Source organism: Hemitrygon akajei, chromosome 5, assembly GCF_048418815.1.
Source record: "Hemitrygon akajei chromosome 5, sHemAka1.3, whole genome shotgun sequence".
In the NCBI taxonomy this organism is placed as follows: domain Eukaryota; kingdom Metazoa; phylum Chordata; class Chondrichthyes; order Myliobatiformes; family Dasyatidae; genus Hemitrygon; species Hemitrygon akajei.
In genome coordinates this window covers 136,191,085-136,219,017 of record NC_133128.1, presented here as the reverse complement: position 1 = coordinate 136,219,017, position 27,933 = coordinate 136,191,085, and the positions used below count along the sequence as shown (strand labels likewise).

General features: G+C 41.5%; 1 protein-coding gene across 6 annotated transcripts; it reads right to left on the bottom strand.

Moving 5' to 3' along the window:
• Positions 1-99: 99 nt before the first annotated feature.
• Positions 100-27,933, bottom strand: LOC140727380 (alpha-aspartyl dipeptidase). Of its 6 annotated transcripts, none has more exons than XM_073044656.1 (9): positions 27,825-27,933; positions 24,117-24,247; positions 23,299-23,387; positions 17,579-17,653; positions 16,248-16,327; positions 7,914-8,087; positions 4,961-5,020; positions 2,603-2,685; positions 100-470 (listed from the first exon to the last, which is right to left on the bottom strand). In XM_073044656.1, exons 2-9 carry the CDS (start codon positions 24,209-24,211, stop codon positions 401-403), a joined length of 726 nt encoding a protein of 241 aa, XP_072900757.1. In that variant the 5' UTR covers positions 24,212-24,247; positions 27,825-27,933; the 3' UTR covers positions 100-400. The 6 variants fall into 6 exon arrangements, with proteins under 6 accessions (XP_072900757.1, XP_072900762.1, XP_072900761.1 ...); XM_073044661.1 differs by having other exon boundaries at positions 27,820-27,906; XM_073044660.1 differs by lacking the exon at positions 27,825-27,933 and adding an exon at positions 26,536-26,613.

Below are 27,933 nucleotides of genomic sequence, written 5' to 3'. Positions count from 1 at the left end.
TGACTGAGTCAGATTGCCATTAGGCTTGGAGGAGATCATACACTGTGACAGAGCAGATGTTTATGACTTGCAACATGACTACTGCAGTAGTGTAGATAAACTTTACTGAAACTGGATAGTATCCAAAAAAGTTGTGAGAAACATGAACGTTCGGGTGACCACAAAATCAAGGATGTCGGAGACAGAAGGAAAATTGGAAATCGACTGGTATCTTGATCAAGAGCATGATCACTATGTTTTGGTTTTGACTTAAAACATTCAGATTTTAATTAGAATATTTGCTTTAACCTTGGATTTTATTCAAGCAAGTATACTTCATTTTAACTTTTTTCTGTGATTTCTCATCATGCAAGTGGATTTTATTTGTAACCTATTCATTGGTTATTCATTCGTGGTTATTTCAAGCCAGTTTTCCTGTTAGAAGGAAGCTGAAATCTGTTCCAGGTTGATGCTCAGTTGCTTTCTTCCCCCTGATAAATAAAAACAACTGCAGTTAGGGCCCCAAAACTCATTCATGTTTTCCCATCAGAATTTAGGCTCAATTAATCCAGGATCACTAATTTGTTCTCTTCTCTCCCCACCCTACGTCAGATGTTTCCTGTGGAGAAAATTATTCTGAAATGTGAGTAAATATTTGATTTTTTTTTGGGTGAAATGTCAGACAGCACAATAATCTCCAAGTCTCACCTTAACATAGTCATGTTGTCCTTTAACTTGCTTTTATTCATTTATCGTGTGTCTCTACAGCATGACCTCAGGATGCAAATGGATTAAATCCCTATCCACACTCTTAAGAGTTTGATCTGTGTTTATGATATTAAACTTGGATCCTGTTTTCTCTTGCAATAGGTATGAAAAGTCCCATTGCCTCAATGCACTATAGGGTGGGTTTACCCTGTGCCCTAGTCAATATGCATCCAATTTTAATCCCTCACTGGGTTTACTTGGTCGGTAGTTAGTAGAAGGCTAGCTGTGAGATTTTTTTTATATGCAAATTATTTCCCACAAGACAATGGCTATATTTCAAAAGTACATGATTGTCACTGAAGTGCTCTGGAGCACTTTGAGAATACAAGAAACCCTACAGGAGTGCAAATCCTTTCTTAGTACGTGAATGAAGATGTTTCCTGATGTGACTGATGGGGATATTGGAATTTCCACAGAGTTGCAGAGACCCTGAAGGTGCTGCTCACTGTTTGAGTAATTTGTCAAGGACATCCCTGTCATTGGACTTCGACTGAAATCTCATGAGGGGCACGTAGAGATTTCCCCGTTGTAAGCTGTGGGGAATCCACTCAAATGATCAGAGCCAGGTTGGTTCAGACACAGTGACTGCATCTCTGCTGAGCTCTATGGATTAGAACGGCTGACAGGGTTTAATACCAGTAATAGTTCTACATAACCCTATTCAAATGCTTTTAAGTACTTATGGTCTTATTTTAAATTTTCAGTATTTTTTCAGCTTGAATAGCATTGAAAATTTTCAATCGGCGAAGTCTGGCGCTTTTGACAGCTTTAATAGATGCCTAAGCCAGGAACAATGGTGAAGTATACTGTCAAATGTTTTGCTTTTGGGGCTTGCTCTATTTTTCCCCCTCCCCAACATGTTTCATGAGGGGGAGGCCTGGTGCCTGGTGGTACTGACTTGTCTCAGCAAGCTCCAGCCGGGGAAGCTGCCCCTGCTGAATGCAGATATTTCTTGTATGGCATAAGTTCTGGGCTGTTGTACCAAACAAATGTCATTTTATTGGTGGAGGATTTTAATATCTGATTTTGACTGTTGACTTTCTTTTCATTTGGTCTGCCAGCCCGTTTTTGTGTTCTCATTGCAATACTTTCTTTCACAGAAGAGAAATATTACCAAGTCTCTTGCACTTGCATGAGATCAGTTGCAAATTGGTGCAGTGAAAATTCATATACTATAGAAATATTTGAATGTGGTGGAGGAGTCGACTACTGAGACCTTTGAGCCTGCTTCGCTGTTTGATAAGATCATGGCTGATAATGCTTGCAACATCAACTCTACATTCCTGTTTGCCTGTCATAATCTTTTATTCCCTTATCAAAAATCTATTCACCTCTCCTTAAAAATATTCTGCTTCCATTGCCATTTGAGAAACAATGTCCTAAAGACCTATGACACTGCCTCCTATCTCTATCTGATGATGAATGATCCTATAGTTTCAAAGAGTGACCTCTTGCTGTAGATTCTCCCAGAGGAAGAAACATTCTCTCTACATCCAACCTTGAAGACTCCAGAATCTTACTTGATTCAATCAGTTTGCCCCTCACTATTCAAGCATTTGCCTTTTTTGATGTTTCCTTGAATGATAACCACCCATTTCATTAAACCTTTTCTGAATTGCTTTTACTACTTTAACATGCTTCCTGAAACAAACACACCTGTAAAGCACAGTGTATTCCAGATGTGGTCCCTACTCTGCCCTATATCCTCCCTTCTCTTGTGCTCACTGATCTTTACATGCAATATCTCATTCCCTGGCACTGTTCCAACAATCTGCCTTGATGCTTGAAATGAAATGATTCATTTGCTTAATCATTAAAAGCAAATACTTTGGGAAGTAAGTGGAGTGAAGCCTACCTGATGAACAAGCGGGCCGGAGTGGTTCCCAACAGTGTGGCCTTGTCACCTTCAACCAGCAGCATGGAACCTTCCCGCAAACCCTGTCACAGAAGTAGTGAATGTCATACTTCTCGTGCACTGAGCTCATTGACAATCTTGCAACATTGCAATCGGTAATTAACAGTCAGTCAGGTAAATTGTGTTCTAACCAATTGAAGATGCTACTGTTTTTACCTTTTTAAGAATATCTCTCCAAATATGCATTTAAGAAAATGCATAGCATCTTCTGGGAACTCAGTGATAAATACATTTCTTTATTTAATGGAATATTGAAGCAAGTTATTCTGAACAATTATCTTCCATATGCAAACACGAGGAAATCTGTAGATGCTGGAAATTCAAGCAACACGCACAAAATGCTGGTGGAGTGCAGCAGGCCAGGCCACATCTATAGGAAGAAGCACTGTTGACGTTTCGGGCCGAGACCCTTCGTCAGGACTAATTGAAAGAAAAGGTAGTAAGAGATTTGAAAGTGGGAGGGGGAGATCTGAAATGATAGGAGAAGACAGGAGGGAGAGGGATGAAGCTAAGAGCTGGAACGGTGATTGGCAAAAGGGATACAGAGCTGAAGAAGGGAAAGGATCATGGGATGGGAGGCCTAGGGAGAAAGAAAGGGGCAGGGGAGCACCAGAGGGAGATGGAGAACAGGCAAAGAGTGATTGTGAGAGGGACAGAGAGAGAAAAGGGGTGGGGAATAATAAATAAATAAGGGGTGGGGTAAGAAGGGGAGGAGGGGCATTAATGAAAGTTAGAGAAATCAATGTTCATGCCATCAGGTTGGAGGCTACCCAGACAGAATATAAAGTGTTTTTCCTCCAACGTGAGTGTGACTTCATCTTGACAGTAGAGGAGTCCATGGATAGACATCAGAATGGGATGTGGAATTAAAATGTGTGGCCACTGGGAGATCCTGCTTTCTCTGGCAGACAGAGCGTAGGTGTTCAGTGAAACGGTCTCCCAGTCTGCATCAGGCCTCACCAATACATAGAAGGCCGCACCAGGAGCACTGGACGCAGTATATCACACCAGCCGACTCACAGGTGAAGTGTCGCCTCATCTGGAAGGACTGTCTGGGGCCCCGAATGGTGGTGAGGGAGAAAGTGTAAGGGCAGGTGTAGCACTTGTTCTGCTTATAAGGACAAGTGCTGGGAAGAGATGGGGGGGGAACGAATGGACAAGGGAGTCGTGTAGGGAGCGATCCTGTGGAAAGCAGAAAGGGGGGGGGAGGGAAAGATGTGCTTGGTGGTGGGATCCCATTGGAGGTGGCGGAAGTTACGGAGAATTATATGTTGGACCCAGAGGCTGGTGGGGTGGTAGGTGAAGACAAGGGGAACCCTATCCCGAGTGGGGTGGCAAGAGGATAGGGTGAGAGCTTACCTTCCATAATTTTGTTTGCATATAGAGTTATACAGCACAGAAACAAGCCCTTCAGCCCAACTCATCCATGATGACCAAGATTCCTATCTAAGCTAATCTTATTTCTCTGCATTTGATTTTCCTGAACCTTGCCTGCCTATGTTCAGATGTTTTTAAATTTAATTATACCTCCCTCTAACACCTTCTCTGGCAGTTTTCATATATAGTACCAAGTACTCTCAGCCTGAAAAGCATTCCTTTCAGGTCCCCTTTAAATTTTAACCCTCTTACCTTAACCTATGGCCATTAATTTTTAAGTCCCCTGTCTGGGAAAAAGGCTGAGAGTGCTAATTGATTATCATGGACCCTTTTTGATCTCCAAGACAGGAATTGGAACATTCTCACTCCTGGTAATTTTCCCCCTCCTCCTTGCTCTTCCTCCATTCCGCACTCTGGCTCCTCTCTTACCTCTTCTTTTCTCCTCACCTGCCTTTCACTTGCCTCCAGTGTCCCTCGTCCTTTCAATTTCCCTCTCCTTTCCTATCAGTTTCCTCCTCCTTCAATCCTTTGCCTTACCACCTACCACCTCCCAGCCTCTCACTTCATCACCGTTCCCCCACCCACCTGGCTTCATCTGTCATTTTTTAGCTTGTATTTTTTCTCCTTCCCTCACCTTCTTATTCTAGCTTCTTCCCATTTCCTTTCCAGTCTTGGTGAAACATCTTGGCCCAACACGTTGTCTTGAATTACCATAGATACTGCCTGACCTGCTGAGTTCCTCTAACATTCTGTATGTGTTACTCATACACATTGTACCCATTCTATTGTCATATGACAAGTGATTTTTAAGCTCCCCAGATGCTAAGCAATTTGGTTTAACCCAGTCATTTGATCAATATCAATTCTGGTTCATTCCTAATCCTTTTCTTTGCACTTCTTTGTTGAAGTGAAAATACTCACCAGGACAGGTGGTGTACCTGGTTCCTCATGGTACTGCTCAATGCGTTTTTCTCGTGTTTCCTGATGAGAAACAAAAGAGTTTTTTTTAATATTGATTTAATTCCAGGATCCTCCAACATGCATGAAGGCTTTTCCTTGTGTCTCTGCCATCTCTGTAAAAGCTATCCAATGATTTGTCTTTCTCTGCCTAGCAAAATGTAAAGTCTACACACAGTTCTCCCTTGAAAGCAATTATCTTCCAGCAATCTATTGAGCAGCAAATTACAGAAAATAATTTCATAGAAACATAGAAAACCTACAGCACAGTACAGGCCCTTCGGCCCATAAAGTTGTGCTGAACATGTCCCTCAGAAATTACTAGGCTTACCTATAGCCCTCTATTTTACTAAGCTCCATGTACCTATATAAAAGCCTCTTAAAAGACCCTATCATATCCGTCTCCACCACCGTTGCTGGCAGCCCATTCCATGCACTCACCATTCTCTGAGTAAAAACTTACCCCTGACATCTCCTCTGTAGGTACAGCACCTTAAACCTGTGTCCTCTCGTGCTAGCCATTTCAGCCCTGGGAAAAAGCCTCTGACTATCCACACGATCAATGCCTCTCATCATCTTATACACCTCTATCAGATCACCTCTCATCCTCCGTCGTTCCAAGGAAAAAAGGCCGAGTTCACTCAACAAAATACGAACCCCATTTTCAGAAAAGTTGGGATATTTTCCAAAATGCAATAAAAACAAAAATCTGTGATATGTTAATTCACGTGAACCTTTATTTAACTGACAAAAGTACAAAGAAAAGATTTTCAATAGTTTTACTGACCAACTTAATTGTATTTTGTAAATATACACAAATTTAGAATTTGATGGCTGCAACACACTCAACAAAAGTTGGGGCAGAGGCATGTTTACCATTGTGTTACATCACCTTTCCTTCTAATAACACTTCTTAATCGTTTTGGAACTGAGGATACTAATTGTAGTAGATTTGCAATTGGAAATTTTGTTCATTCTTGCTTGATATAAGACTTCAGCTGCTCAACAGTCCGTGGTCTCAGTTGTCTGATTCTCCTCTTCATGATGCGCCATACATTTTCAATAGGAGATAGATCTGGACTGGCAGCAGGCCAGTCAAGCACACGCACTCTGTGTTTACAAAGCCATGCTGTTGTAGCCCGTGCAGAATGTGGTCTGGCATTGTCCTGCTGAAATAAGCATGGATGTCCCGGGAAGAGACGTCGCCTTGATGGCAACATATGTCTCTCTAAAATCCTAATATACGCCTCAGAGTCAATGGTACCTTCACATAAATGCAACTCACCCATGCACTGATGCACTAATGCACCCCCATACCATCACAGATGCTGGCTTTTGCACCTTTCACTGATAACAATCAGGATGGTCGTTTTCATCTTTGGCATGGAGAACTCAACGCCTGTTTTTTCTGAAAACTAGCTGAAATGTGGACTCATTTGACCACAGCACATGGTTCCACAGTCTTTCGGTCCATCTGAGATGAGCTCGGGCCCAGAGAACTCGCCGGTATTTCTGCATAGAATTGATGTATGGCTTTCTCCTTGCATAATACAGTTTCAAGTTGCATTTCTGGATGCAGCGACGGACTGTGTTAAGTGACAATGGTTTTCCGAAGTACTCCCGAGCCCAGGTGGCTATAATTGTCACAGTAGCATGACGGTTTCTTAGGCAGTGCTGCCTGAGGGCTCAAAGATCACGCGCATTCAACAGTGGTTTCTGACCTTGCCCTTTACGCACTGAGATGTCTCTGAATTCTCTGAATCTTTTCACAATATTATGCACTGTAGATGTTGAAAGACCTAAATTCTCTGCAATCTAGCATTGAGAAATGTTCCTTTTGAACTGACTAACAATTCTCTCACGAATTTTGGCACAAAGGGGTGAGCCACGACCCATCCTTGCTTGCAAAGACTGAGCCTTTGATGGATGCTACTTTTATAGCCAGTCATGATACCTCACCTGCTACCAATTAGCCTGCTTAATGTGGAGTCTTCAAAACCGTTGTTACTTGAATATTCTGTGCACTTTTCAATCTTATTTTAACTCTGTCCCGACTTTTGTTGAGTGTGTTGCAGCCATCAAATTCTAAATTTGTGTATATTTACAAAATACAATTAAGTTGGTCAGTAAAACTATTGAAAATCTTTTCTTTGTAGTTTTGTCAGTTAAATAAAGATTCACGTGAACTAACATATCACAGATTTTTGTTTTATTGCATTTTGGAAAATAACCCAACTTTTCTGGAAGTGGGGTTTGTAATTTCACTTCATCATCTCACTGAGTTTCCAGTGACCTTTTGGTCATCGAGCTTACCCCTGGGAAATTTATAACAGAAGATAAGTGATCACATCCTTGCCAAGCTTACCCATTCCACCCCACATCCCAGCCTTTCGGCCAGAGCTCAGTGGATTGCATTTCCTCAAATGTACTTTTCAAATATGTTGGTTGCTTCTGCCTTAATAACTCTTCTAGACCCCTGGAGCTGCCTAGGTGAGACTTTTCTTAATGTTTTTTTCAGCATGGAAATGGGCCATTCAGTCCAATATATCCATGCATCTGTCGACATTCATTACCACTATTCCCATCTTATTCTCACCATCAACTCTCCCAAGATCCTACTACTCACCCACGCACTAGGCACAAGTTACAGTAACCAAATAATCTACCAAACCACACATCTTTGAGATGTTGGAAGAAACTGAAGCACCTGGTGGAAACCCACACACTTTCAGGGAGAACTTGCAAACTCTACACAGATGGCACAGAAGGTTTGTATTGAGCCTGAGCCACTGGAGCTGTGTTCTTAAGATATTTGAATATCACTAGTTGCCCATATTCTAGCACTTCTGAGCATTTTGTAACACAAGGTACACACCATCTTGCATCTTTTGGGTTGATGTCAGTGCATATCACCTACCCCCATATGTTGAGTGTTGGGGTCTGCATCCAGATAATGAGGGTTAATGTTGAATGGAATCAAGCCAATGCCTTTAAATGATGGTGGATAGACAATCGGCATGTCGTTTGTGGTGCTGATGCTGACAGTCGCCACGTTTGTTCCAGCACTCGATCCCATGTAAGGTATGCCATCCTGCAATGGAAATTATAAACTGTTCATCTATAATCTTTCTAATAATTGCAATCAAACAAACCATCAGTGGCAGCCAATGAACATAATTTGCATTAAATTGCAAATTACCTACAGAGTAATCTCATAAAAATAACTTTGAGACATTAGGTTGGGTTAGAATGTAATGCTATAACTGGAGAGTGCCGTGTGGGTAGGGGATTTGTGCTGAGAATTCTGGCCGGTCATTGTCTGTATTCAGTGTGTCCCAGAGCTGAGCTTCTCATCCTGTTCCTTCTCCACCATCACCACTACTCACACCCTCCTCTATAATTACCTTTGACTTAGCTTTTGCTTCCATTCAGGGCATCCATGGTGAAACCTTCTATGCTTTTGTTATCTCCATTTTTATAAAAAGTCATCTGAGGCAGCTGACATGCTAATGCTAACTCCAATGAACAGCTCCAGCTGGATCAGAAAACACAGCTGATGTTGGGACTGTGTAGAGTTCTAACAGATATTGCAATAAAATCGTGGCTTTTACTGAAAGTTGATTTCATCCCATACCCTTGTATCCTAACTTGCTTGTGGTCCAGTTCAAAGCTTGCCTGGTGATTAAACTCTTTCAAAACCTAATGCCACGATGTTTAAATTCCATTGCTGGACGCTCCCTATATCAATTACCACTTACAAATCCCTTCCCTCATCTCATTCTGCCAGCTTGAGCATCACCAGCTTTCATTGTCCGACACACACAAATCGCTGGAGGAACAGCATCTATGGAGGGAAATGAATAGTTGACATTTTGAGCTGAGGTGCTTCATCAAGACTCAATTGTTCTACGTGTAGCTACCTTTGATATGTATAGCTCTGCATTCATCTTGGTTAATCTCATCATCACCTTCCACTAGTTAAGGTACTTCTTAACATTTGGCTCATGCTTTGAACCATGTTGTCAAACGTCTCCTTATGTGGTGTCATTTCCTTTTGACGATATTCTTGCAAAGAATTTTTATTCTTTTGTCCTGTCCAGGGTACTATATTAATGCAAATTGTTGTTGAGCTGGGTGGGAAAATGCTCTGTATCAGACAGTCCTTCTGCATGGAGTACAGAAGATGAAGGGCCTCCCTATAAAGTTAAGCCATTTTTGTTGTCTTATTGCAATTTGTTATCTAGGGAGAAGCATTAATGGAAGGATGTGTCTGCAGAAGAGGTTAATTTAATTAACCATTTAATTACTAGTATGATTAGTTCAGTGGGCCAGAAGGCCTGTTCCTTTGCCATATTGGTTTATGCTCTGTGTAAGTCCAGAAATAGATTTCACTCCATAACTGGTCATGGGGTATTTGTTGGGTGCATTCAAGAGGGTTTCTTCGATCAGTAGGTAGGCAGTCCACAAGTGGTTATGGTGGGAGGTGGGTACATGTTGGATCTGGGGTTAGGAAATTAACCTGACCAAGTTGCAGACCTTACAATGGGAGAACATTTAGGGAATAATGGATACAATTCCTTAAGTTTTAATATTACTATAGACAGGGAACTTGCAAGAGAGTATTAAATTGGAGCTGGGGCAGGAATTGAGGGATATTAATTGGGAAGAGCTATTCTTGGTCAAGTCTGCATCTGATGTAGAGGGTGATTAAAGACAAACAGCAGAAAGGACAGGGCAGGTGTTTTCCAGAGAGAAGGAGTGAAAAGGATGATAAGGGAACCTTGAATATCAGAAGATGTGAATTTGTCAAGGAGAAAAGTTCAAAGCAAACTTATTATCAAAGTACATGTATGTCACCGTATACTGAGATTCGCTGACTTGTGGGCATACTCAGTAAATCCAAGAAACATAATAGAATCAATGAAAGGCCTCACCCAACAGGACAGACAAACATCCAAAAGATAAACTGTGCAAATACAAAAGAAAAAATGCTAATTATAAATGAGCAGTAAGAATTGAGAACATGAGTTGGAGAGTCCTTGAAAGTGAGTCCATAGGTTGTGGGAACAGTTCAGTGATGGGGCAGTGACCTGGTTCAAGAGCCGTGGTGGCTGAGGAGAAACAACTGTTCCTCAACCTGGTGGTGAGGATCCTGAAGCTCCTGTATCTTCTTCCTGATGGCAGCAGCAAGAAGAAAGCATGGCCTGGGTGTTGGGGGGTCCTTAAAGATGGGTGCTGCTTTCTCGTGACAGATGCCAGATGATGTGAATTTTGTGTTACAAAATGATCAGAGGTGGCAGGATATGGACAACTAGTGATATTCAAACATCATAAGGACACAGCTCCAGCAGTCCTGGTTCAATAACACTAAGGAATTTAAAGTTGCTGAACCTCTCCGCCTCTGATCCCCTGATGAGGACTTGCTCAAGGACCTCTGGTTTCCTCTTCCCGAAGTCAATAATTAGCTCCTTGGTCTTGCTGGCATTGAGTGAGAGGTTGTTGTTGTTGTGGCTCCACTCAACCAGATTTTTAATCTCCTTCCTATATGCTGATTCATCACCACCTTTGATTCGGCTAATAGCAGTGATATTGTCAGCAGACTTCATTATGGCATTTGATGTGGATTTAAGGTTTAGGAAGCTAAAATCAGGGCTATAAAGAAGTTCGGAAAGAATTCAAGAAGGGAATTAAGAGAACCAGGAAGGACCATGAAAAGTTCTTGGCAGGTAGGATTAGAGTGAATGCTAAGGCATTCTATATGCACATCGGGAGCAAGAAGATAACAAGGGAGTGGGCAGCTGTTTTTTTCAAATGTGTTATTTGCTCCACCATAATAATTCTTCTAGACCCCTGAAGCAATCTGAACGAGGCTTTACTTTATGCTTTCTAGTCCTACACCATTCCGCCCACCATATCCATGCTATCTAACATTCATTACCACTATTCCCATTTTATTCTCACCATCAGCTCTCCCCAGATTCTACCACTCACCCACACACTAGGAGCAATTTACAATCACCTACCAACCCACACACCTCTGAATGTGGGAAGAGCACCTGGTGGAAGCCCACACAGTTTCAGGGAGAACATACAAACTCCATATCATATTTTCTTACTGAGTTAAGTATTGTATGTAATTAGTTTTGCTACAACAAGTGTATGGGACATTGGAAAAAAGTTGAATTTCCCCATGGGGATGAATAAAGTATCTATCTATCTATCTATCTATCTATCTATCTATCTATCTATCTATCTATCTACCTATCTACCTACCTACCTACCTACCTACTTACCTACCTACCTACCCACCCACCCAGAGGGCACTGAAGGTTTGTATTAAACCGGGACTGGTGGAGCTATGTTCTTATGATGTTTGAATATCACTACTTGTCCATATCCTGCCACCTCTGATCATTGTGTAACACAAGGTTCACACCATCTGCAGTCTTTTGGGTTGATGTCAGTGCATATCAGTTACCCCCATGTGTTGATTGTTGGGGTCTACATCCACTCAGTAATGATAAAGGAAGGGAACGTATGCTTGGAGGCAAAGGGTGTATGAAAAGTCCTAAATCAGTATTTGCTGAAGAGTAGGATATGGAGGATAATGAGATCAGTGTGAAGCATGCTAATATGCTAGGGCATTTAAAGATAAAGAAGGAGATAGTGCTGGGTCTCCTAAAGAACATTAAATTGGTTAATCCACCAGGCCTAATGGGATATGCCACTGGTTATTGCCAGAGGCAAGAGATGAGATTACTGGGGTCTTGTCCAATATCCTTGTCTCCTCTCTGGTCATAGGCAAGGTCCCATAGGTCTGGTAGTAGCTAATGTTCCATTGTTTAAGAAGGGGAATAGCGTTAATCCTGGAAACGATAGACTGCTGCGTCTCACATCAGTAGTAGGGAAGCTATTATAGAAGATTCTTAAGGATAGATTTTATGAGGATTGGAAAGCCATGGCCTAATTGTGGGCAATCAACATGACTTCGTGCAAGACAAGTTACATCTTTCTAAATTGAGTTTTTCAAAGAGGCGATGATGGAGATGATGAAAACAGAGTTCTGAACATTGTCTGCCTGAATTTAGCAAAGCATTTGACAGAGTCTCTCATGGAAACTCATCAGAAGATTAAGATGCATGGGATCCCTGGTGACCAGAACATTTTGATTCAGAATTGACTTGCCTTTAGAAGACAGAGGGTGGTCACCAATGGGACTTATTCTGGATAGAGGTCTCTGAGTAATGATGTTCTGCAGGAATCCATAATGGGACCTTTGTTATGTGTGATATACAAGAAATGACCTAGATGGGAATGCAGATAGGAGGGTTAGTAGGTTTGCAGATGATGCAGAGATATGTGATGTTGTTGAAAGTGTAGAAATAGCCGAAGGAATAAATGTGATATAGATTATTTGTTCATAGGGGCAGAAAAATAGTAGATGGTGTTTAATCCAGCCAAATGTGATGTGTTGTACTTTGGGAGATCAAATGTAAAGGACAGTACTCAGTTAATGGCAAGACTTTTAACAATGTTGATATGCAGGCCACAATTCTGGTCACCCCATTAAAGGAAGGACGTGGAAGCTTTGGTGAAAATGCTGCTTGGATGAGTGGGTATGTGTTATAAGGAGAGGTTGGGCAAACTTGGAATATCAGAATCAGGTTTAATATCACAGACATATTTTGTGGTAGCAATACTCTGCTATCCGATTCCTAAAGAGATATTGAAGCTTTGGACATTACCTCACTTTTTTTTAATATACAGTATTTCTGTTTTTGCACATTTTAAAAATCTATTCAATATACTTAATTGATTTACTTGTATACTTTATATTATTATGTTTTATTTTATTTTTCTCTCTCTCTGCTAGATTACGTATTGCATTGAACTGCTGTTGCTAAGTTAACAAATTTCACGTCACGTGCTGGTGATAATAAACCTGATTCCGATTCTGCTAAATTATGATGATAAGTATGTATATTTTAAAATGAATTAAATAATTAGTGCAACAAGAGAGGGGGAAAGTACTGAGAAAGTGTTCATGGGTTCATTGTCCATTCAGAAATCTGATGACAGAGGAGAAGCTGCTGTTCCTGAAACATTGAATGTGTGTCTTCAGGCTCCTGTACCACCTCCTTGATGGTGGCAATGAGAATAAGGGATGTCATGGGTGACATGGGTCCTGAATGATGGATGCTGTCTTTTTGAGGCATTGCCTTTTGAAGGTGTCCAGGATGCAGGGACGGCTAGTGCCCATGATGGAGATGGTGGAGTTTACAACTTCCTGCAGCTTTTTTCCAATCCTGTGCAGTGGCCCCTCCATACCAGACGGTGATGCAGACAGAATGCTCTCCTTGTAAAGGTTGGCGAGTGTCTTTGGTGACATACCAAAGCTCCTCAAACTCTTAATGAAATATTACTGCTTCGTAACTGCAAAGGGTATGTTTATGTTGAACACTGAGCTGTAGTCAATAAACAGCAGCCTGGTGTAAGTATTACAATTGTCCAGATGATCCAACCAATGCGATTGCATCTGTTGTAAACCTATTGTGACAATAGGCAAACTGCAGCTGGTTCAGGTCCTTGCTTAGGCAGGAGTAGATTATAGCCAAGCATTTCATCACACTAGGGTGTGAGCGCCACGTGGTAATAATTGTTGAGACGGCTCTTCATGGCCACTAGCATGATTGCCACCCTTGTAAAGCAGGTGGGAGCCTCCAACTGCAGCAGTGTGAGATTGAAGATGTCCTTGAACAATTCTGCAGTTGGTTTGCACAGATTTTCAGGGACTAATGCCTCACAAGGATTCACCATTCTGAAAGATGTTCTGACATTGGCCTCCGAGACTGAGAACGCAGGGTCACCAGACACTGCAGGGATTTGCATAGATGTTACAGTTTTATTCTCCCTTTCAAAGTGTGCATAAAAGGCACTGAGCTCATTTGGGAGTGAAACAGCACAACCATTCATGATGTTAGGTGTCACTTTGTAGGAAGTAATGACCTGCAAACTCTTCCAGAGTCTCTAACCTCAATCTGAATTGTTTTTTCACTCCTAAGCAGCAATAGTCCCCCCGTAGGTCATATTTGGATGACTTCTATAGGTCTGTATTACTGGTCTTGAATGCCACAGATCTATCCCTCAGCATTCTAATAATTCCCTGGTTCATCCACTTCCCAAAGTGTGATAACCATTCTTGATCATGGTAGAACAATGGTTGTTGGCTCCTCTGCTTCTACAGGTGATGTATTTGGTGGCAGTTGTTTAGAGACTTCTTCAAGATGGCCTGGTTGAGATCGTCCACAATGATGGGGAAGGCATCAAGGTACGCAGTTTCATGCACGCTGATTACATTGCTCAGCTCCTCAAAAGCCTGTTTAACATTGGCCCGAGGTGGAATGCACACTGGTACCAGAATGATGGTGGAAAGCTCCCTCAGCAGATAAAATGAACAGCATTTGACTGCTAGATGGTCCAGGTCAGGTTTTCCCTGGAAGTGGAAGCTGATGGGAGACTTGATAGAGGTTTATAAAATGATGAGAGGCATACTGTAGATTGAGTAGACAGTCATCTTTTTGCCTAGGTCAAAATGTTTATTCCTAGAAGGCACACATACAAGGTGAGTGGTCGTAAGTTCAAAGGAGATGCACAGAACAAGTTTTATGGTTGATGCCTGGATTGCATTGCCATGGGAGGCAAATACAATAGAGGCATTTAAGAGACTCTTGATAGGTGCATGAATGTGCAGAAAATGGACTTGCCTGGATTAGTTTAGTTCAGAATTTAATTACTAGAATTTAATTAATTCAGCACAACATGCTCAATATAATGATAGTTCACTGGAGCAGATATAAATAATAAGGGTGGATGAAAGAAATGGGGAAAATGCACTTCATGATAAAGGATTACTCTAACTCAGAGTTCAATTCTGACAGGAGGACATTTTTGAAATTCTGAGATCTTTGTGACAATTGGACTGAAGTTTATATTGCTCCCCTTCAGTTGTCTGTGTTTTCTTCCTTGTTGCCGATTGGCGGGTCGGGGTTCTGTGTGGGAAATCTGTTAGTTTTTGTGAGGGGGAGAGTTTGGGGATTTGGCATCTGATGTTCTTGTTGGTTCGTCTTTGTGGGAGATCTGCTCTTGTGTATGAAAGAGGGGTTCAGGGTTTTATGCTGTTGTCACTCTTCTGCGGGGCAGGGGGTTGGGGGTTTGATGTTATTGTCAGTTTTTACTGTGGGGGGGGGTTGGGAGTTTGATGTGAGGGAGGAGGGTTGGGGGTTTGATATTGTTGCTTTTTTTGGGAGGGGGTTTGGGTTTTATGTTATTGTTGCTGTTGTTTCTGCGAGGGAGAGGTTTTGGGTTTGATGTTCCAATCGCTGTTTTCCGTGTGGACAATCAGTCATCTTTTGTACGGAGGAGGGGTTGGGGTGGTTTGGGCTTTGCAAGTTTTGTTTCTTTTTTGCTTTTTGTATGGGGAGGGGTTGATGTCTTTTCTCTTTTCTGTATTTTTGTGTATGAGAGAGGGGGCTTGAGGTTTGATCCTCTTGTCACTGTTCTTGTCTGTGAGGGAGGTGTTTGGAGGGTTTGATGCTATTGTCCCTGTATTTTTTGTGAGAGGGGGTTGGGTGTTTGATATTATTGTCGCTGGCTTTTTTTGCAAGGGATGGGTTTGGGGTTGATTATTTCAGCTGCCGTTTTCCATGTGGGCGATCTATTAGTTTTTGTGCGAGGGAGGCGGTGGGGGTTTGTGGTTTGTGAGCTTTGTTTCCCTTTCCTTTTTGTGCATGGAGGGGGTTGATGTCTTTTCTCCTTTCTGTATTTCATGGCTACCTGGAGAAGCCATAGTTGTATTGTACATTCATACTTTGGCAATAAAGTGAACCTTTGAACCTTTTTTGAAACTCCGAGATTGGTAGTCACATCATCCATGTCGTTACAAATAATATAACAACTTAACTTTTGGAAAGCAAAGCAACAGTTATGAATAATTTTATGAAATCTGTTTTCACATTTAACTGGTGAAAATTCACCATAATGCAACCTCCTGAGTTAAATGCACTTCCTGAAAACAGAAAATTTCACAGTATATATTATGCATGTTTACCCAACTTATCAATCATCCATGGTGTAGCAAGTGTTTACCATGTTTACTACAAGAGGCATTTGTATATATTACTTCTACTGGGAAATTAGTATGGACAAAGTTGACAAAAAGCATCTACTTAAATTATTTTGCAGAATATCGTACCTGAAAGACTCTACTTTGTACCTCTGAAACCAAATTGTGGTCATATAAAGCTTTCAAGAGCCGAAAGGTGTTTCCTCCACCTGCAGTGTTCATTAAAGAAAAATAATTAGTGAAACAAAACACACAGACAAAATCCAGACCCCGTATCACCAGATCTGTATTGCTTAAAAGAAACTGGATGAACAGAATAAATGGTTGAAGTTCAGTGTGTAAATGAGGCTATAAATTGGGATAAGAATTTAATAGCCTGCAACCCAGGTGGGGTTCACAGTGCAATTTCATGTTTTCAACATCAGATGCTACTCCCAGTAACATTACAATGCAGTCAAAAGGCTGTTAGTCAATTGTCTTCTGCTGTTGACTGCATGACCAATGGAACGACTTTTGCATTTTTCTATGTGGCAAGGACCTTTTCATCCAGCTGGTGAGAAAAATAGATCTATTAATCGGCACTGTGTGCAACAGACAAACCAACATGCATGTTCGTCTTGAATTCCCATACATGACTGAAAGGAAGGCAAATATCAGTCTTGGACTCCCTACCCAATAGAAATAGGTTCTCTCTAACTCACTCTTAAAAATTGTAACAGCTCACTACTTAACCTTTTGAGTGGTTTGAGTTTGATTATGTTTTTGCCTTTCTTTGCTGCTTATGGAGTTCTGTTCATTTATTTTTATCATTGGAGACTCAACAATCAACTACCCAAACCTTCAAATCACCAGCTTCTCCCTTTTCGCCCAGTCACCCTTCTCCCCCTCCGTCCAATTACCCTTCTCCCTCTTCGTCCAATCACCCTTCTCCCCCTCGGTCCAATCATCCTTCTCCCCCTCGGTCCAATCATCCTTCTCCCCCTCGGTCCAATCACCCTTCTCCCCCTCGGTCCAATCACCCTTCTCCCCCTTGGTCCAATCACCCTTCTCTCCCTCTGTCCAATCACCCTTCTCCCCCTCCGTCCAATCACCCTTCTTCCCCTCCGTCCAATCACCCTTCTTCCTGTCCATCCAATCACCCTTCTCCCCAACCATCCAGCCTCTGCTGCATCACCCTAACCTCACAGGTTTGTAACAGCCGCCCTCCCTCCCCAATCTCCTACATACAGCCGGGGGGCTCAAGTGTGTGGACTTCTGATGGGCAGTGCCAAAGAGCCATTCTGGGCCAAAGTCTGACTAGTTTATCCTTTTTAACTTCAAATAATAAAGTTAATCTTCTGTACATTGGTGACAACGGTGTACCTGCATCAAATACTTCACAGTGCATGTGTCCATTATTCCCCGTGAAGAAGAAAGGTGGTGTTTAAGTTCTATCTAGCTGGATTTTAGCTGATCCTTACCAATGAAGATTCCTTCAGCTTTCCTTACTGCCTCCACAGGATTTGGTGCTTCATGGATACTGTCAAGTCCATAACCTGATAAAGAAAGGCTGCAATGAAATGTGAGGTAAACAAAGTACTTACTATCCACTTCCCGAAAATCTCTTGTCAAAACTGAAACTACGTATTTTATCCGTGCATTTGCCTGTTTGAACACTTTGTGACTGACTATGAGGAATTGAACTGACTAGGGACAGCTTCTAGAAGTTGATAATGTATATGAAATATGAATATCAGTGCTGCATTCTTGACTGTAGAGCCCTGAAATTTGTTCTCTTTTCTGTTCCTTAATTGATTCAAAGATCTCACCTGTCTTGTTGCCATTTCCTAAGTACGAATCTTTGATGCTACCAGTCCTGAGATGGCTGAACAATCTTTGTCTTCAAATCCTTCTAAGGCATGCCCCTCCCTACATCTAGAACGTTCTGTGGCACCACAACTCTCAGTTCCTCCATCCTGGTTTCTTACATATTGCTGGTTTTGTGTGGACTCCACTTCAGGCTATCCTGACAGTGTACTGTCACACTGAGCAAACCAAATAATCTCACTCTTCTGCTCTTTCTCCTTTTGTGCCTGTGGTATGCAGACTGTTCCCTTTTAAAAGTTACCTTTAGTTCTCCTAGCATTCCTCCGAGTACTACATTCCAGATCCTAATAGTTTGCTGCATAGATAAATTTGTCTTATGTCACTTTTGCTTTATAAAATAAGTTTCTCTACCTGCATGGCCCATTCTGTCCTAGCACACACTCATAGTCATAAATTGTGCAGTATGACCTTTTTGCCCATCTACATAAAATAATGTCATTTTCCAGCATCCTTCCGTCAAATCTCCTCTGCACCCTTGTCATCCCTTTGACATCAGTTCTGGAGTGTTCAGAACAAGCCACCAAACATAACGGTATAACTTCCTTGCTAGTTAAGGATCCCATATGCACGTTACACTGTTCACCCCTCATCGTTCAAAAACATACAAAACAGACAGTATTTTAAAAAAATTATTTTACCTCTCATTCTCTCTACTAAAATTACTTATTTCCAGTCTCTGTGCATTAAATTTATTATTTCAGGGTCTGCTTTGCTGGCTTTTGTTACTCTCCTCCCCACAGCTTAACACTTTTCCAAGTTCTGTGCCATCAGCAAAATTTTAAACCCACTTCTTGGTCTTAAAATTTAGATATTAAAAATAGCAGTAATCTCTTATCTAACCCTAGGGAAATGGACTGAGAAAACATAGACCATTGCTCACCATCTTCTGTCTCATCCTCATTTAATTTTTCACATCACGTTAGATGAAAATAAATAACAAAAAGTGCCCCTTTGTCTACTGGGCACAGGCACCTTGTATAGTTCTATATAAACACACGAGATCCTGCAGATACTGTAAATCCAGAGAAAGGCACCTGCACAAGACCCTTCATCAGGCCCGAAACATCAACAGTTTATTCCTCTCCATAGATGCTGCCTGACCTGAGTTCCTCCAGCATTTTGTGTGATTTGTATCGTCATTATGTGAAAGAGTGTGGCCCCGGAAATGCCATCATTTGTGTGGCGTTGTTGGGCTGCATTTATCTATTTATTTACCTTTTAAATGTTCCCTTTTATGATAAGATGATCTCCTGACTTCACAGACTATTTCGTAATGATCATGAGCCTTGTTGTTTACCTGCACTGTACCTGTTACACTATTTGCTGAGCCTATTATACAAAATTCGTTGCAATTTTGTTCAAATTCTGGGCTGTAAATGCAAGTCAACTGATATAATTTCAGCTGCTGAAAAGGCACAGTGTTGCAACTCATAGACTTGCTGTCTTCAGCAATCTTAGGTGCTGTTTGCCCCTCCGCCCCGTGACTGTTTTCTCCGGTGATTCCGTTTCCTCCTGTAACCCAAGGAAATGCAGTTTGGGGAGGGTAATTACTTAAAGTGAGTAGTGGAAGGATTGGGGTAGTTGATGGGAGTGTGTGGAGAATGAAAATGGATTAGTGTAATGGCCCTTCTGAACGTTGAGCCTGAGCTGGTCAATGGCCACTGATTTTGACGATTCCTTTAATAACCCCTTTTATTAATTGCCTGCACACTTTGTGTTAATTCGATATTTGATAGTCATGTGGTTTGTGGTGAGTTAGAGTGCCTGTTTCTGTGCTGTTTGGCTCTAGAACACAAAAAAGGAATAGCTCTTTGCTTGAACAGTCCCGGCTGGCCACGCTGCTCTGCACTGGGTGGCTTTTGCTGCACTCGTTTGTCATCTTTTCATTACATTTCCATCCTCTTTGGGGGAAAAATCATCATTTGAATGAATGTGAGCAAATTTCATCTGGCAGTATTTGCTTTTCACAATGCAGTTGTTGAACAAGTAGAATAGATTTTAAGGCAAGAGTTAAACACGAGAGACAGAAATGTTTAAACTGATCAGCAAATGATCAATTTCATATTATGCATGTTGAGCCTCTAAATATCCGAAGCAGAGCTCAGAAATCTACCAGAAATAAGGAAATGAATGGGCATTACAGGTTTAATCTTATTGCAATCTTGTCTGGAGATATCTCTGCACATTGAAATTGGATTAGTTTTATTCAGTTGTCCTTCTGAAGTAAATGATTGATTTAGTAGCCTTTGTTTTATTTCCCCCCAGATTCACTCATGATGCAGCCTAATTTAGTAAACAAGTTTTCATTTGGTTCTCATATGACATCAGAAATGAAGCTCACTATTCAGCCCTTGTATCCGTTCTGCCTGTCGGTGAGGTCATAGCTGATCTCTTTCATGGAGTCACAGAACACTATAGCACAGAAACAGGCTTTTCAGCCTAGCTAGGCAGTAATCTGTCTGTCTGATTGACCCGCAGCAGGCCCATAGCCCTCCAATCTCCTCCCATATTGCCTGCTTATATTTTTGTTTTCAGTGCCAAGATGATAGTTCAGTATCTATGAGTTGCAAAAGCCATCCTACCCTAAATTTAAATCTTCAGAGCATTTAAATCTTTTCTTTTTGACATCCTTAGGATACTAAAATAATAATGACTATTATTTTAGACTACCAAATAATAATTTTTTGAAAAATTTACCAAGGTAGGTCAAAAATGTATCATTTTATTAAAATAATCTGTCATGCAAGTAATTTTATAGAAACAAATTTTTACTTTGTTCCAACAATATTTAATTCAAAAATTCTTATTAGATGATGGCTTTTTTGAAAGATTACTTATCAAAAAAAGATCCGAATATAGAATTTTTCACATCAGCAAACACAAACCACAACACACAAGTAAATGATGGCAAGCAGTCAAAATGACTGACAGGCTCAATGGGAAAAGCAAAATGCTTTAAACAGACAGTGGCAGTGTTCAATGGGCTAGCAGTTTATTAACAATGAGCTACCAACTGTGTTTATCGTTATAATTCACAACAGTGTTTTAACTTGAAACACTTGCAGTGTAAGTTGAATCTCTAAAATGTTTCAAAGTAAAGGTTGTGGTACATTTATCATTTAGAAAATTTACTTATTATGTTAATTAACATTAATTATAGGGTATTTCACACTTGTATTAACACAGATTTGAAAATTATATTAACATTATATAAAAGAAAATTCCAGCTGTGCGGCAACAAAGGCCATGCGCACAGGAGCATTTTAGTTTCTGCGTGGCCGCACACCCGCACAGCTTAAAGGGAACAGCAGACCCCTCAATCTTACATACCTCTATCAAATCTCCATTCTCTGACACTCTAGGGAACATAGTCCTAACCTATTCAACCTATCTCTATAACTCGGGTTCTCGAGTCTTGACAACAACTTTGTAAATTCTCTCTGCATTCTTTCAATCTTCCCTGAAGGTAAATGACCAGAACCTCACACAATGCTACACATTAGACTTCACCAATGTGCTACACAGAGGTAGAACAAGGTAAAATAATGACAATACTGAATAAGTTGCAACAGCTACAGAGAAAGTGCAGTGCAGATAAACAATAAGGTTCATGATCTTAACAAGATAGTCTGTTAGGTCAAGAGTTCATCTAAGTTCCATTTAATAGTTTTAGTAATAGTGGGGAGGTGTCAATCCTCGAGGCTCGTAGTATGTGCTACCATTATAGGCATCCGTTAGTCTCTTGAGACAATGGATTTGCACCTTGGAAGGTTTCGAGGGTGCAGGCCTGGGCAGGGTTGTATGGGAGACCGGCAGTTGTCCATGCTGTAAGCCTTCCCCTCTCCACGCCGCTGATGTTGTCCAAGGGAAGGGCACTAGGACCCAAGCAGCTTGGCACTGGTGTCGTCGCAGAGCAATGTGTTGTTAAGTGCCTTGCTCAAGGGTACAACACGCTGCCTCAGCTGAGGCTCGAACCAGTGACCTTCAGATCACTAGACCGATGCCTTATCCACTAGGCCACGCGACAACACATATGTGCTACCATACCATGCTTTTTAATCTTCTGCCAGATGGGACAGGGGAGAAGAGGCTTTACTGAGGCAGTGAGAAGTGTACTCAGAGTCCATAGAGGGGAGTTTGTTTCCTGTGATGTGCTGAGCTACGTCCACAACTCTGTAGTTTCTTTCAGGCCCATGCAGAGCAGTTGCCATACAAGGCCGTGATGTGTCCAGAAAGGATGTTTTCTTTGGGGCAGTGGTAAAAATTGAAAAGGGTCGAAAGGAGCATGCCAAATTTCTTTATCCTCCTGAGGAAGTAGAGGCGTTGGTGAGCTTCCTTGGCTGAGGCATCTACTTTCATATTTTTTAAACAGTAATAAAGGACCTTAACTCTATCTACAACTGAGCAGTTCACCTGGTTGTCAGGCTAACCATTAATCTCCAGGTTGCACTCTCCATTCTTGAGGATGATCTCAAAGTGTGCATCCCTTCATTCCAGTTTCAAAGTCAAGCATTCCTGTGAGAGGGCCAGCTCTTCCTACCTCCACACCTTTCAGATTTGCACACAAGTTTTTTTTTCCTGTTGCTTTTCAACAAGGCTGATGTATCTTGTAGGCCCACCTGAGGTCCTCAGTTTGAAAAGCAGCATTTTTAACAGTGCCTTGCTGCTGTGTGGACTTTTCTGTCTAGATTTTGTGAAATTACAATCTCCTGATTTGATTGAGTATGCTGCCCTGGTTCGGATTGGTTCTAGCAGCCAGAAAAATAAAGGTAAAAGATTAACTTTATTTGTTATATACATCCTTATGGGTTATGGGAGGAGGCAGGGGAATGGGGTTGAGGTGGATAATAAATCAGCCATGATGGAATGGCCTAATTCTGCTCCTCTTAACGATGGGGAAGTGTATGTCCTTCAGCCTGGTGGTACATGCTTTTAGACTTTTTTATCTCTGTCCAGTGGGAGAGGGGAGTCTTGTGGAAGCGTTCAGTGAAATGCATCATTTTGTGCCATCGACCGGTACAGTACGAGGATTTGCTAGGGGCCGTTTCGAAGTGTCACCATGCTCCTGATGCCAACAGCTTACTAACCCTTACATCTTTGGAATGTGGGAGGAAACCAAAGTATCTAGAGGAAACCCATGCAATCGGGCGGAACATGCAAACTCCTTTTGGACAGCAGCTGGAGTTGAACCCTAATTGCTGGTACTGTAAAGCGCCATGCTAACCGCTATGCTACTTTGCCACCCTGGTAATAGAAAATGGGTTTGTGTACAGACGAGCATAATTATCTTGCACGAGGTGCACAATTTTCTTACCTAAGCTTTCAAATTTCTCCCTTGCTGTCTTGGCGTATGCATCTCTATCGTGCAAGGCATATGGGACAAATAAAACTCTCTTCACTTTACTGCAGAAAGAAATAAGACATTGTTAGGAGTCACCCAAAGAGAAAAGTTGGTTAAGGTTCAGCGTCTCTGGTTAGTTCTTAATAACTGTGGCTGAGAAACCTGCGAAGTGATGGAGTAGAGTCCGATCAGTAGAATATTTAATATATCACAAGATTCTTCTGTTGTTAATCCACTAATGAAATGACAAACAGGAGGCTCCCAGTAGGATTAATCCAACAATAGTGAAATGAAAAATTTCAAGTATACAATATTTATCTTTGGTTTCCAATACAGGTTACACAGACTAAGCTTGTAACCACTTGAGTGTTGAAGGCACTGGGGTTATCAAATATGCATAATGAAGGAATTAATAAGATTGAAAGTAATTTCCTCATTTAGGAGGATCCATGTATTTAGAGCTAGTTTATTTTTACATGGCAGTGGCTATTGAGAACACCCTCTCCAAAAAACATTCTCAAGCTTGGTGGTTTATTTTAACTTTTCAAAACCTGATCATTCACCTTATTGAATGGTGGAACAAAAAGCAGAATTATCCACTTCAGTCCCTGTGTAATATTTTGCCAGTCTGACATTAATCAGAAGCTAGAACATGGCATCAAAATAATGTTCAGCTTTTCTCCACTTCCAGTTTGGGTCTGTGCTTGAAAATGCGAGAGGATAATTGTCTTTACCTTGCATTACACACATAACTGAGGTTCCACAGTTAGCAAATGCCTTTGAATACTTACTCTCCAAAAAATTTAGTTATCTGCTCTTGGCAATGTTCAAGGTAGCCACTCCCATACAAAGTCGAGTTTGACACCAAAAGAGCTCTGCGTTTCATCTCGAGTCTCCTCAGAAAATATTTTCCCTATGATCACTGCAAAATAAAAATAGTAGGTAGCATTTTTTTACCCATTTAAAAATGACAAAATATGAATGTTCACTTACAGATTTCACAGGTTCCTTCAGGGAAAGCTGATATATTTAATAAAAAGCAAATGTGCTTGTTCCGTGGTAAGTTACAGTATTTTCACTTTCACTTAAGGTCAGTAACATAGGTACGAATGCCTGAAATGGGATGGTTAATTGAATCATTGTGGTAAACAATGTGTATACGTGTCTTGACACACCCCTCTGCTGACTGCTCCTGTGGCTCCTCCCACAGACCCCTGTATAAAGGCGATTGGAGGCACTGCTCCTCCCTCAGTCTCCAAGATGTCATGGTCACGTTTGCAGCTAATAAAAGCCTATCTTTTACCTCCCGTCTCCGAGAGTTATTGATGGTTCATCAATCATAAGAATCGTTTAGATTTTTTTTAACAATTATGCTGACAATAAATTATCTACTGCTATTTTGTTTTACTGCCGGTAAGAGAATGAGGAGAGATTTGATCAATGTATTCAAAACTATGAGGGGTATAGAAGCAAGCTTTTTCCACTGGTTAGTTGAGACTAGAACTAGGGGTCATGGATTAAGGATGAAAGATGAAATGTTTAAGGGGAACATGAGAGGGGACTTCTTCACTCAGAGGAGGGTGCTGGTGTGGAATGAGCTACCAAGGGAAATAGTGGATGTGGGTTTAATTTCAATATTTAGAGAAGTTTGGATAAGTACATGGATGGGAAGAGTGTAGAGTACAATGATCCAGGTGCAGGTTGATGGGACTAGGCAGAATAATAGTTCAGTTCAGATTAGATGAGTGAAGGCCTGTTCCTGGGCTGTGGTCCTCTGATTCCATGACTCTGAAATGCTAACTGGTCTTCCTTTCAACAGAACACCAGACGAATTCTTCCAGCATTTGCTTTTGCTTCAGATTCCAACATTTGCAATTTTAGCGATGTGCTGCTGCTATCTTTGATAAAGTGACTTATGAGGTGTAACTGTACTGTGTAGCTTTAATCCTAGCTGCAGAGATGAGGTGTAACTGTACCCTATAGTTTTCAATCTAGCTGTAGAGAAGTTCAACACAACATACATATGCAACAGCATAATACTTGTCAGAGTTATTTTTGGTTTTAGCACATTTACAGTTGGTAAATGACTTCAGCTACCAGTCTTCCCATCTGAATATGCATCATGGATATGATTTCAATGTAGCTCTGAATAGGTTTACAGACCAGGGAACAAGCACTCAGCTGATTGGACTCAGCATGTGCAGACAATGAACATTGCATGTCGGGCGTGATGGTGGGAAGACTGTAAATACGGATTTGTTTGAACCGTCCTGAATTTTCTTTGTTCTTTAGCACAAAAAATGTGTGCAGTGCTGGGCACTGGCAGACCTTGCGACTGAAAGCATCTCCATGTGATCCCTGCAGTACCTTGTTGAGTAAAGGAAGCTGGTTTGAATCTACTGGTACTTCACTCACACAACAACAATCCTAGTAAGACTACAATGGATGCATGTGACTTCTTAAACACCTGCCTTTTCAGTTTCACATTAAGTACAAATTTAGTTAAGGAAAAATTATGAATGTGTAATGTTAAATAGTTTGCTAAATACAAGGACAATAACCTTGAACATTGATTTCTCTAACTTCTGATTATTTCTATCCCTCCTTCTCTCTTTTCCATCCCCCATTCTGTCTCCCATCTTACTCCTTCTCCTCACCTGCTCTCCACGTCCCTTTGCTGCCCACCCCACACCCCACTCCTCCCCCATCCTTCCCTTTCTCCCATGGTCCACTGTCCTCTCTTATTAGATTCATTCTTCTCCAGCCCTTTACCCCTTCTATCTATCCTCTCCAACTTCTCACTTCATTTCTCCTTCCCTCCACCCCCCCCACAACTACCTACATTCCCCCTCCCTTAGCTTCACCTACCACCAGCTTTTACTCCTTCCCCTCCCCCTACCTTATGCTGGCTTCTTCTCCCTTCATTTCCAATGCTGACAAAGGGTCTCGGCCCGAAACATTAACTGTTTATTCCTCTCTAGAGATACTGCCGGACCTGCTGAATTCTGCCAGCATTGTGTATCCAGCAATACTTACAATATTTAACTCAAAAGATACAGATCAGTTAAAAATTATTTAAATAGGAATAAAGTGTGTTATATAGTGGTTTGAAGTACTAAAAGCAAACAACTTACACAATATGAATATGTATTTTGCTGATCGTACATTTGGAGACATTAAATCAGTAGTCATTCCAGGAATAGAACTTACCAGATACATGAGACAAGACCTGGAGTCTAATTTAACGCCTTCGTGACTAGCTGCATATAGATCAAAATAACTGTGCAGATACAGAACTATCCTTGTCTCTTAAAGCTTTCATTAGCAAGAGTGGAATGGCCACAATCTCTCCACTGCTCCCTCCATTTAACACCATCTTGACTTGGAATTGACTTGATGAATCTTCTTTACTGGGTCGAGATCCAAGAACTCGCTGTCATTGAGCATAGTGGGTGTACCTTCACGAGATGGACAGCTTACAAAGGCTGCACACCATTTCCTTTCTCAAAAATAGTTTGGAAAGGCTTCAATCGCGTTGGTGCCCATGTCCCAAGAATAGGGAAAATGAGCTTATTTCTCAGTGCCATTTTAGTAACACCTTTACCCATACAACTGCAAATTCAGACAGTACAAATTCAGCCTAAACAGGAAAGGCAGCTATAGTTGGATATACAAAACTTAACCCTTGAGCTCTATGCCCACTGTGACGCCAAGCTCTTTTTCCATCGCTCCTGACTCAGAGTCCTCTTTGGCAAGAATTCTCCACCCCGCACCAATGACCCCTTCTCCCATCGCTAACCCACTCTGCTTCTTGGTCATCCAGCTATGGTTTCTGCCTGCTCTGGATCTTTTCAGCTCTAATTGCTGACGTGACATCAACTGGCTTGACTTAAGCAGTCTTCTCTACTATTCAAACCTTACCCCCTCTGAATGCCCTACCATTTACTCTCTCCACATCGATCCCAACCTCACCATCAAACCTGCAGATAAAGGACCTGCTGTTGGTGGGGACCTCTACTTTGCCGAGGCCAAATGGCAACTCTCAGACACCTCCTCTTACCTATCCCTTGAAGATCCCACTCTGGATCATCAGCACACCATCACCAACCTCATCAACTCCTGAGATCTTCCTTCCACAGCCTCCTCTCCTTTTTCCTATTGTCCACTCTCCTCTCCTGTCGGATTCCTTCTTCCTCAGCTCTTTGTCTTTTCCACCTATCACCTCCCAGCTTCTTTCTTAATCCCCCTCCCCCATCCACCTATCAATTTCTAGTCCTCCTTCCCCTCCCCCCACCTTATTCTGGTATCTTCCCCCTCGTTTTCCAGTCTTGATGAAGGATCTTGGCCTGAAACGTTAACTTTATTAATTTCCAGAGGAGCTTCCCAACCTGTTAAGTTCCTCCAGCATTTTGTGTGGGGTGCACTTGTGCCATAATGCCTGCTTCAACAGAAAAATTCAGTTCAAACCCCAGAGCAAAAAACATTGAAGATCACCTTACCAGCTGACAGCACTGTGGTTCTAGTAACAGCCTGGGCAAGACATTGGACAAATCAGCAGAGACAAAGGATCGGATTATGATCAGTCATTATGTTTTATCTCAGTGCTAT

Coding starts and splice junctions, on each gene's coding strand:
- LOC140727380 (XM_073044656.1), bottom strand. CDS start 24,211: ATGAAACGCAGAGCTCTTTTGGTGTCAAACTCGACTTTGTATGGGAGT. Junction 16,328..17,578: donor AGCTGAAGGAATCTTCATTG/GTAAGGATCAGC, acceptor TGAACACTGCAG/GTGGAGGAAACACCTTTCGG. Junction 471..2,602: donor CCGGCCCGCTTGTTCATCAG/GTAGGCTTCACT, acceptor TTTATTTATCAG/GGGGAAGAAAGCAACTGAGC.